Genomic DNA, 10696 nt, shown 5'->3' with positions numbered 1-10696 from the left:
GTCTGAACACTACTGCCTGAGGAGGTCTCGCCAGTCTGAACACTACTGCCTGAGGAGCTCTCGCGAACCTGAACACTACTTCCTGAGGAGCTCTCGCCAGTCTAAACACTACTGCCTGAGGAGCTCTCGCCAGTCTAAACACTACTGCCTGAGGAGCTCTCGCCAGTCTAAACACTACTGCCTGAGGAGCTCTCGCCAGTCTGAACACTACTGCCTGAGGAGCTCTCGCGAGCCTGAACACTACTGCCTGAGGAGCTCTCGCCAGTCTGAACATTACTGCTTGAGGAGCTCTCGCGAGCCTGAACACTACTGCCTGAGGAGCTCTCGCCAGTCTGAACACTACTGCCTGAGAAGCTCTCGTCAGTCTGAACACTACTGCCTGAGGAGCTCTCGCCAGTCTGAACACTACTGCCTGAGGAGCTCTCGCCAGTCTGAACACTACTGCCTGAGGAGCTCTCGCGAGCCTGAACACTACTACCTGAGGAGCTCTCGCCAGTCTAAACACTACTGCCTGAGGAGCTCTCGCCAGTCTGAACACTACTGCCTGAGGAGCTCTCACAAGCCTGAACACTACTGCCTGAGGAACTCTCGCCACTCTGAACACTACTGCCTGAGGAGCTCTAGCCAGTCTGAACACTACTGCCTGAGGAGCTCTCGCCAGTCTAAACACTACTGCCTGAGGAGCTCTCGCCAGTCTGAACACTACTGCCTGAGGAGCTTTCGCGAGCCTGAACACTACTGCTTGAGGAGCTCTCGCCAGTCTGAACACTACTGCCTGAGGAGCTCTCGTCAGTCTGAACACTACTGCCTGAGGAGCTCTCGCCAGTCTGAACACTACTGCCTGAGGAGCTCTCGCGAACCTGAACACTACTTCCTGAGGAGCTCTCGCCAGTCTAAACACTACTGCCTGAGGAGCTCTCGCCAGTCTAAACACTACTGCCTGAGGAGCTCTCGCCAGTCTAAACACTACTGCCTGAGGAGCTCTCGCCAGTCTGAACACTACTGCCTGAGGAGCTCTCGCGAGCCTGAACACTACTGCCTGAGGAGCTCTCGCCAGTCTGAACATTACTGCTTGAGGAGCTCTCGCGAGCCTGAACACTACTGCCTGAGGAGCTCTCGCCAGTCTGAACACTACTGCCTGAGAAGCTCTCGTCAGTCTGAACACTACTGCCTGAGGAGCTCTCGCCAGTCTGAACACTACTGCCTGAGGAGCTCTCGCCAGTCTGAACACTACTGCCTGAGGAGCTCTCGCGAGCCTGAACACTACTACCTGAGGAGCTCTCGCCAGTCTAAACACTACTGCCTGAGGAGCTCTCGCCAGTCTGAACACTACTGCCTGAGGAGCTCTCACAAGCCTGAACACTACTGCCTGAGGAACTCTCGCCACTCTGAACACTACTGCCTGAGGAGCTCTAGCCAGTCTGAACACTACTGCCTGAGGAGCTCTCGCAAGTCTAAACACTACTGCCTGAGGAGCTCTCGCCAGTCTGAACACTACTGCCTGAGGAGCTTTCGCGAGCCTGAACACTACTGCTTGAGGAGCTCTCGCCAGTCTGAACACTACTGCCTGAGGAGCTCTCGTCAGTCTGAACACTACTGCCTGAGGAGCTCTCGCCAGTCTGAACACTACTGCCTGAGGAGCTCTCGCGAACCTGAACACTACTTCCTGAGGAGCTCTCACCAGTCTAAACACTACTGCCTGAGGAGCTCTCGCCACTCTAAACACTACTGCCTGAGGAGCTCTCGCCAGTCTAAACACTACTGCCTGAGGAGCTCTCGCCAGTCTGAACACTACTGCCTGAGGAGCTCTCGCGAGCCTGAACACTACTGCCTGAGGAGCTCTCGCCAGTCTGAACATTACTGCTTGAGGAGCTCTCGCGAGCCTGAACACTACTGCCTGAGGAGCTCTCGCCAGTCTGAACACTACTGCCTGAGAAGCTCTCGTCAGTCTGAACACTACTGCCTGAGGAGCTCTCGCCAGTCTGAACACTACTGCCTGAGGAGCTCTCGCCAGTCTGAACACTACTGCTTGAGGAGCTCTCGCGAGCCTGAACACTACTACCTGAGGAGCTCTCGCCAGTCTAAACACTACTGCCTGAGGAGCTCTCGCCAGTCTAAACACTACTGCCTGAGGAGCTCTCGCCAGACTAAACACTACTGCCTGAGGAGCTCTCGCCAGTCTAAACACTACTGCCTGAGGAGCTCTCGCCAGTCTGAACACTACTGCCTGAGGAGCTCTCGCGAGCCTGAACACTACTGCCTGAGGAGCTCTCGCCAGTCTGAACATTACTGCCTGAGGAGCTCTCGTGAGCCTGAACACTACTGCCTGAGGAGCTCTGGCCAGTCTGAACACTACTGCCTGAGCTCTCACAAGCCTGAACACTACTGCCTGATGAGCTCTCGCGAACCTGAACACTACTGCCTGAGGAGCTCTCGCGAGCCTGAACACTACTGCCTGAGGAGCTCTCGCGAGCGTGAACACTACTGCCTGAGGAGCTCTCGCCAGCCTGAACACTACTGCCTGAGGAGCTCTCGCCAGTCTGAACACTACTGCCTGAGGAGCTCTCGCCAGTCTGAACACTACTGCCTGAGGAGCTCTCGCCAGTCTGAACACTACTGCCTGAGGAGCTCTCGCGAGTCTGAACACTACTGACTGAGGAGCTCTCGCCAGTCTGAACACTACTGCCTGAGGAGCTCACGCCAGTCTGAACACTACTGCCTGAGGAGCTCTCGCCAGTCTGAACATTACTGCCTGAGGAGCTCTCACGAGCCTGAACACTACTGCCTGAGGAGCTCTCGCCAGTCTGAACACTACTGCCTGAGGAACTCTCGCGAGCCTGAACACTACTGCCTGAGGAGCTCTCGCCAGTCTGAACACTACTGCCTGAGGAGCTCTCGCCAGTCTGAACACTATTGCCTGAGGAGCTCTCGCCAGTCTGAACACTACTGCCTGAGGAGCTCTCGCCAGTCTGAACACTACTGCCTGAGGAGCTCTCGCCAGTCTGAACACTACTGCCTGAGGAGCTCTCGCCAGTCTGAACACTACTGCCTGAGGAACTCTCGCCAGTCTGACCACTACTGCCTGAGGAGCTCTCGCCAGTCTGAACACTACTGCCTGAGGAGCTCTCGCGAGCCTGAACACTACTACCTGAGGAGCTCTCGCCAGTCTAAACACTACTGCCTGAGGAGCTCTCGCCAGTCTAAACACTACTGCCTGAGGAGCTCTCGCCAGTCTAAACACTACTGCCTGAGGAGCTCTCGCCAGTCTAAACACTACTGCCTGAGGAGCTCTCGCCAGTCTGAACACTACTGCCTGAGGAGCTCTCACGAGCCTGAACACTACTGCCTGAGGAGCTCTTGCCAGTCTGAACATTACTGCCTGAGGAGCTCTCGCGAGCCTGAACACTACTGCCTGAGGAGCTCTCGCCAGTCTGAACACTACTGCCTGAGGAGCTCTCACAAGCCTGAACACTACTGCCTGAGGAGCTCTCACAAGCCTGAACACTACTGCCTGAGGAGCTCTCGCCAGTCTGAACACTACTGCCTGAGGAGCTCTGGCCAGTCTGAACACTACTGCCTGAGCTCTCACAAGCCTGAACACTACTGCCTGATGAGCTCTCGCGAACCTGAACACTACTGCCTGAGGAGCTCTCGCGAGCCTGAACACTACTGCCTGAGGAGCTCTCGCGAGCGTGAACACTACTGCCTGAGGAGCTCTCGCCAGCCTGAACACTACTGCCTGAGGAGCTCTCGCGAGCCTGAACACTACTGCCTGAGGAGCTCTCGCCAGTCTGAACACTACTGCCTGAGGAGCTCTCGCCAGTCTGAACACTACTGCCTGAGGAGCTCTCGCGAGTCTGAACACTACTGACTGAGGAGCTCTCGCCAGTCTGAACACTACTGCCTGAGGAGCTCTCGCCAGTCTGAACACTACTGCCTGAGGAGCTCTCGCCAGTCTGAACATTACTGCCTGAGGAGCTCTCACGAGCCTGAACACTACTGCCTGAGGAGCTCTCGCCAGTCTGAACACTACTGCCTGAGGAACTCTCGCGAGCCTGAGCACTACTGCCTGAGGAGCTCTCGCCAGTCTGAACACTACTGCCTGAGGAGCTCTCGCCAGTCTGAACACTATTGCCTGAGGAGCTCTCGCTAGTCTGAACACTACTGCCTGAGGAGCTCTCGCCAGTCTGAACACTACTGCCTGAGGAGCTCTCACCAGTCTGAACACTACTGCCTGAGGAGCTCTCGCCAGTCTGAACACTACTGCCTGAGGAGCTCTCGCCAGTCTGAACACTACTGCCTGAGGAGCTCTCGCCAGTCTGAACACTACTGCCTGAGGAGCTCTCGCCAGTCTGAACACTACTGCCTGAGGAGCTCTCGCCAGTCTGAACACTACTGCCTGAGGAACTCTCGCCAGTCTGAACACTACTGCCTGAGGACCTCTCGCCAGTCTGAACACTACTGCCTGAGGAGCTCTCACCAGTCTGAACACTACTGCCTGAGGAGCTCTCACCAGTCTGAACACTACTGCCTGAGGAACTCTCGCGAGCCTGAACACTACTGCCTGAGGAGCTCTCACCAGTCTGAAGACTACTGCCTGAGGAGCTCTCACCAGTCTGAACACTACTGCCTGAGGAACTCTCGCGAGCCTGAACACTACTGCCTGAGGAGCTCTCGCCAGTCTAAACACTACTGCCTGAGAAGCTCTCGCCAGTCTGAACACTACTGCCTGAGGAGTTCTCGCCAGTCTGAACACTACTGCCTGAGGAGCTCTCGCGAGCCTGAACACTACTGCCTGAAGAGCTCTCGCCAGTCTGAACACTACTGCCTGAGGAGCTCTCGCCAGTCTGAACACTACTGCCTGAGGAGCTCTCGCGAGCCTGAACACTACTGCCTGAGGAGCTCTCGCCAGTCTGAACAATACTGCCTGAGGAGCTCTCGCCAGTCTGAACACTACTGCCTGAGGAGCTCTCGCCAGCCTGAACACTACTGCCTGAGGAGCTCTCGCCAGTCTGAACACTACTGCCTGAGGAGCTCTCGCCAGCCTGAACACTACTGCCTGAGGAGCTCTCGCCAGTCTGAACACTTCTGCCTGAAGCAGTCTGAACACTACTGCCTGAGGAGCTCTCGCCAGTCTGAACACTACTGCCTGAGGAGCTCTCGCCAGTCTGAACACTACTGCCTGATGAGCTCTAGCCAGTCTGAACACTACTGCCTGAGGAGCTCTCGCGAGCCTGAACACTACTGCCTGAGGAGCTCTCGCCAGTCTGAACACTACTGCCTGAGGAGCTCTCGCCAGCCTGAACACTACTGCCTGAGGAGCTCTCGCCAGTCTGAACACTACTGCCTGAGGAGCTCTCGCCAGTCTGAACATTACTGCCTGAGGAGCTCTCGCCAGCGTGAACACTACTGCCTGAGGAGCTCTCGCCAGTCTGAACACTACTGCCTGAGGAACTCTCGCCAGTCTGAACACTACTGCCTGAGGAGCTCTCGCCAGTCTGAACACTACTGCCTGAGGAGCTCTCACCAGTCTGAACACTACTGCCTGAGGAGCTCTCGCCAGTCTGAACACTACTGCCTGAGGAACTCTCGCGAGCCTGAACACTACTGCCTGAGGAGCTCTCACCAGTCTGAACACTACTGCCTGAGGAGCTCTCACCAGTCTGAACACTACTGCCTGAGGAACTCTCGCGAGCCTGAACACTACTGCCTGAGGACCTCTCGCCAGTCTAAACACTACTGCCTGAGGAGCTCTCGCCAGTCTGAACACTACTGCCTGAGGAGCTCTCGCCAGTCTGAACACTACTGCCTGAGGAGCTCTCGCTAGTCTGAACACTACTGCCTGAGGAGCTCTCGCGAGCCTGAACACTACTGCCTGAGGAGCTCTCGCCAGTCTGAACACTACTGCCTGAGGAGCTCTCGCGAGTCTGAACACTACTGCCTGAGGAGCTCTCGCGAGCCTGAACACTACTGCCTGAGGAGCTCTCGCCAGTCTGAACACTACTGCCTGAGGAGCTCTCGCCAGTCTGAACACTACTGCCTGAGGAGCTCTCGCGAGCCTGAACACTACTGCCTGAGGAGCTCTCGCCAGTCTGAACACTACTGCCTGAGGAGCTCTCGCCAGCCTGAACACTACTGCCTGAGGAGCTCTCGCCAGTCTGAACACTACTGCCTGAGGAGCTCTCGTCAGTCTGAACACTACTGCCTGAGGAGCTCTCGCCAGTCTGAACACTACTGCCTGAGGAGCTCTCGCCAGTCTGAACACTACTGCCTGAGGAGCTCTCGCGAGCTTGAACACTACTGCCTGAGGAGCTCTCGCCAGTCTGAACACTACTGCCTGAGGAGCTCTCGCCAGCCTGAACACTACTGCCTGAGGAGCTCTCGCCAGTCTGAACACTTCTGCCTGAGGAGCTCTCTCCAGTCTGAACATTACTGCCTGAGGAGCTCTCGCCAGCCTGAACACTACTGCCTGAGGAGCTCTCGCCAGTCTGAACACTACTGCCTGAGGAGCTCTCACCATACTGTCGGTGCTTTGCTATTTTTTCTAGAAAAACAGGGGGAATTATACTAACAACACATAAAACACTCTGAGGCGTAGTCATGACAGACAGGTATGGCCATTTAAGAGGGAAATAACAGGAACAAATGGGCATGGATAGAAATAACACACCATGATGTGCCAGAGCAATGTCAAGAAATACATATGCAGCTAAATGTAGTTACGAAGCTGAATGCTGTGAATAATGACGTAGTTAAATTGGACTCCATACACATATTCAAACATAAAGATGGCAAGGTTGTTTCACGTCAACCTCTCGTGAGTTAAGAGGCAGGATCCAGAGCTGGAGCTCGTCCCACCTGAAAACTCATATAGGTAATTAAAAACTATTTTTTACACTCACACACATGATATACAAACCCTGGCTTCATGTAGAACCCGCCGAAGAGCAGGAGAGGAAATGTGAGGGGCGTTGACAGAACAATGGCGGTCTGGTAGTTTTTCGCCATGCAGGAGATCATGTACCCTGCGCCATGAAATTGAAAGATTAGTTTCAAATCATACATACATGTATCTTCATCGGGAGTCACAGCGAAAGAGACACAGTACGGAAGACAGAATTTGCATGATTTCCGTTATCCGAATGCTCTGTCCATAGTAGAATGAAGATTTACAAGTGACGATACCTAAAACAACATCCTAATGAGTAGTATCTATAGTCCAGGAGACTGGATAGTACGTCATCCCAGATGGGAGTACACAGTGTCGTAACCATTTAAGACATGGTATCCTTAATAGTAATGGGTGGAGTCTATGGTGACGGGGCCAAGCTTATCTTCCGGTGACCCGGCAAAAATCCACGAACGTTTATTACATATGAATGAAATTATCACTGGGGGTGTGGAGGTCATTGCCAGCAAGGTGATGAAGCTCTCGGTCTTCTTACCAGAAACAGGAATATGAACAGAGGGAAAATGAGAAGTGAGAAAACAACAAGATATTGTGAAAAAAAATATTAACCAAATGTATAATTTCTAGTTTTATTAAGTAAGTCGAGGAAATACTATTGTAATTTGTGATAGTTTTCTGGTGAGCCAAACTTAAAAAATTAATGTCTTTATAATGTTAATTAAGAACCTAAATAATCATTAGTTACTTTAACCACACTATAAGCGACTGGTGAATGATAGACCACCAGAGTAATGAGGAGGTTTAATAGATTTAGAGATCTTAAACACAGTGTTTATTTTATCGCGGCGTCTTAGTGATTACTACTTGAGTCGCCCGTGGAGAACGAGCTTCGGAACAGAGGGAGAAGTGATTCTAGATGAGACAGTGAGTGGTTGATGATGGTATTTTGAACACCCTTCGGTAGTAAATTAAGAATTTCAGATTATGGCACTAAGATAATGCAGGGAAATGTATAACAGAAGAGCCATTCTCAATTTAATTCACCAAAAGCAGAGTAGAAATAAAATACGAAATACCAGAAACGTTAGGTTAGGTCCGTCAGGAAACAGGACAAGTGTTTCTTGACACGGGTCGTAGATAATAACCCACCGTTGGAGCTTCTGGTCATCTGACCGAGGCCTTCTGCTGGCTTACCGGTCCACCCCTTTAAAAATTATAGTCAGAAATATAACTATTTCTTAATACATGTATATTATACCAGAGATATGTTAGGGCGTCATAGTTGAATTGGAGAGATTATTAATAATACATATTTCAGCTGTTTATATTAATTATGATACACATTTAAACCCTTTTTAATAATTATTCTCATTTTGACTGTAATAAAATTATATAAAATCTTAACTATTTTTATAAACTTTTTTAAATGTTTATATAAATCACAGACCTTCGTTAATTTCTTGGCTTACGATTTGTTGCTTGTTTCTTATCAGTTTCGATGATGAGATGTTTATGTAAATGATGATCAAATGTATATATCACGTACAGTGATGTGAATGATTTAGAAAACTGACACGTTGAAAAATGAGAGACTTATGCAACATTTGGGAATATTGATTGAGAATGATGGACTGAACACATCGACTTCAGGCTGAGGGACTGATTAACTCAAACTCCTCACCTTGCACCGTTCTTCTTTGTATTGGACTGAAGAAGCCACTGGCTGGCGAAACGTTTCCTCAATAAAGATCCCCAAATGCTTCACAAGTGTCTCAGCGTTCATCAGGTATATTGTTAGCCTACGAAGCAATGTTGCCATTATCCCCTCTCATATAACACTTCTTAACGGGAATGTGGGTAAGGATAAAGGAAGAAGTGGCAACAGGGTACTTGAGGAGGCTGAAAACTGCCAGTTTTTTTTTTTCTTTTTTTTTTTTTTACACAGGGTTTGACAAGGTTAAGGATCCCTAGCTTTATTGACAGCTATTTACAGGTTAAGGATTCCTAACTTTATTGGCAAGCTAAGAGCTGTTACCTACATCAGCTTATTTGACGTCATGTCTCTCCGTTGTATAGATGTATACTGTATTTGTGTTATGTTTTAATACAGGTGTCTTGTGAGTTCTTATTTCTATTTGTATATTTTATTGGCCTGTGTTATAATCGTACATATATACCATAAAGAACAAGAATGTAAACACACAGAGAGGTGTGTATCTGTCACTGTAATATACTCTAAGACGTTACCTTAGTCCCTTTTTTTTAATATTAAAGCATTCCTGACTGATGGCAAATAGGTGAACTGCAGCCTTATAATGACCTTTGTGTATTAGATAGGTTTAAATGCAATTAATCGACCAACCATGAAGAGTATTTGGTTTAATAATAAACGATAAGTGTGCCTTTATATTCTGACCGCAGTGTGAAAATATTGTTAATCTTGTGTTAGTGTCTGAGTTACCTACTTGAAGCTTTATTAGGGAGACAAGGATAGTTGGAGATAAGCGAGTTATTTGAGGAGTGGCAGTTCCTGGAAACGAACAAGAGGAGGAGGAGAAGGAAGAGGATGGTACACACAGTTCCCACTCACCATAGGAAACAGCAATGTTCGCAACTAGGACAATCACAGCCAGGTGAACGAAGAAGTACTCAACCTCGGCTCTGTCAACCATAAAAGAGAGAAATTATTCATTTGTTTAAATAAACACACACACATACACATGTGTCTTTGTATGTCTGTATTTATAAGTTAGTATGAATGTTTGTGTAAACGTAATTAACAATACTGCGACTAGCTGGGGATCGAACCCGTGTTATTTTAGCTCGCCTCGTGGGAAGTCAGCCAAAATCCACGACGCTCTAACAATCTAACCAGTACTGTTAATTACTTAAAACCACTTGTTCGTGGGTGCATTAATTGATGTAAATGTGTATATATGCTGGTATATATACACGGGATAGGGGTCGGCCTAGGAAAGGTGGGAGGGCGGGAGTAAAGTAGGTTTCGTGTGCGAGGGGCTTGGACTTCCAGCGCGCATGCGTGAGCGAGTTTGATAGGACTGAATGGATACAAATGGTTTTTAATACTTGACGTGCTGTTGGAGTGTGAGCAAAGTAACATTTATGAAGGGATTCAGGGAAACCGGCAGGCCGGACTTGAGTCCTGGAGATGGGAAGTATAGTGCCTGCACTCTGAAGGAGGGGTGTTAATGTTGCAGTTTAAAAACTGTAGTGTAAAGCACCCTTTTGACAAGACAGTGATGGAGTGAATGATGGTGAAAGTTTTTCTTTTTCGGGCCACCCTGCCTTGGTGGGAATCGGCCGGTGTGATAATAAAAAAAAAAAAAAATAATGTTAATCATACATATATGCACGTGATTTGGTCTATACGTGCGTGGGTGTATGAATGTGTTTATATATGTGTGTATATAGTGAGTGTATACATGTTTGTTCATAGATAAAAGTGTTATGAACACGAGGAGAGAAATCACTCGGCTCTAAACCTGAAGTATAGGCACGAGGGAGTCAACATATTTCTGCTTCAGTCATAGTTCACATGCTGAAGATAGTTGTCAAATGCGAACGAAATATAAAGTTCTCTGTGCATTAAATGTTGGTAAATGTGGTTTCTCTCCCTTTTATTCTCTCATGTACTCACCTAATTGTGGTTGCAGGGGTCGAGACTCAGCTCCTGGCCCCGCCTCTTCACTGAACGCTACTAGGTCCTCTCTCTCTCTCTCACTGCTCCAGGGGCTTCATCATACCTCGTCTTGAAGCTATGTATAG

At 49.7% G+C, this 10696-nt stretch overlaps 1 protein-coding gene across 3 annotated transcripts in view; it reads right to left on the bottom strand.

Moving 5' to 3' along the window:
• LOC128690609 (protein white) overlaps positions 1–10696 on the bottom strand; it is a 34744-nt gene that overhangs the window by 6553 nt on the left and 17495 nt on the right. For all 3 annotated transcript variants that reach the window (XM_070089753.1, XM_070089754.1, XM_070089755.1), the window contains exons 12-13: positions 9501–9571; positions 6920–7025 (exon numbers count right to left, since the gene is read on the bottom strand). In XM_070089753.1, the coding sequence (XP_069945854.1) occupies positions 6920–7025; positions 9501–9571 (177 nt within the window). The remainder of the gene's footprint in view (positions 1–6919; positions 7026–9500; positions 9572–10696) is intronic.

Source organism: Cherax quadricarinatus, chromosome 29 (assembly GCF_038502225.1).
Source record: "Cherax quadricarinatus isolate ZL_2023a chromosome 29, ASM3850222v1, whole genome shotgun sequence".
Classification (NCBI taxonomy): domain Eukaryota; kingdom Metazoa; phylum Arthropoda; class Malacostraca; order Decapoda; family Parastacidae; genus Cherax; species Cherax quadricarinatus.
Note: the sequence above shows the minus strand (reverse complement) of the source record. Positions and strands in the feature narration are given on the sequence as shown.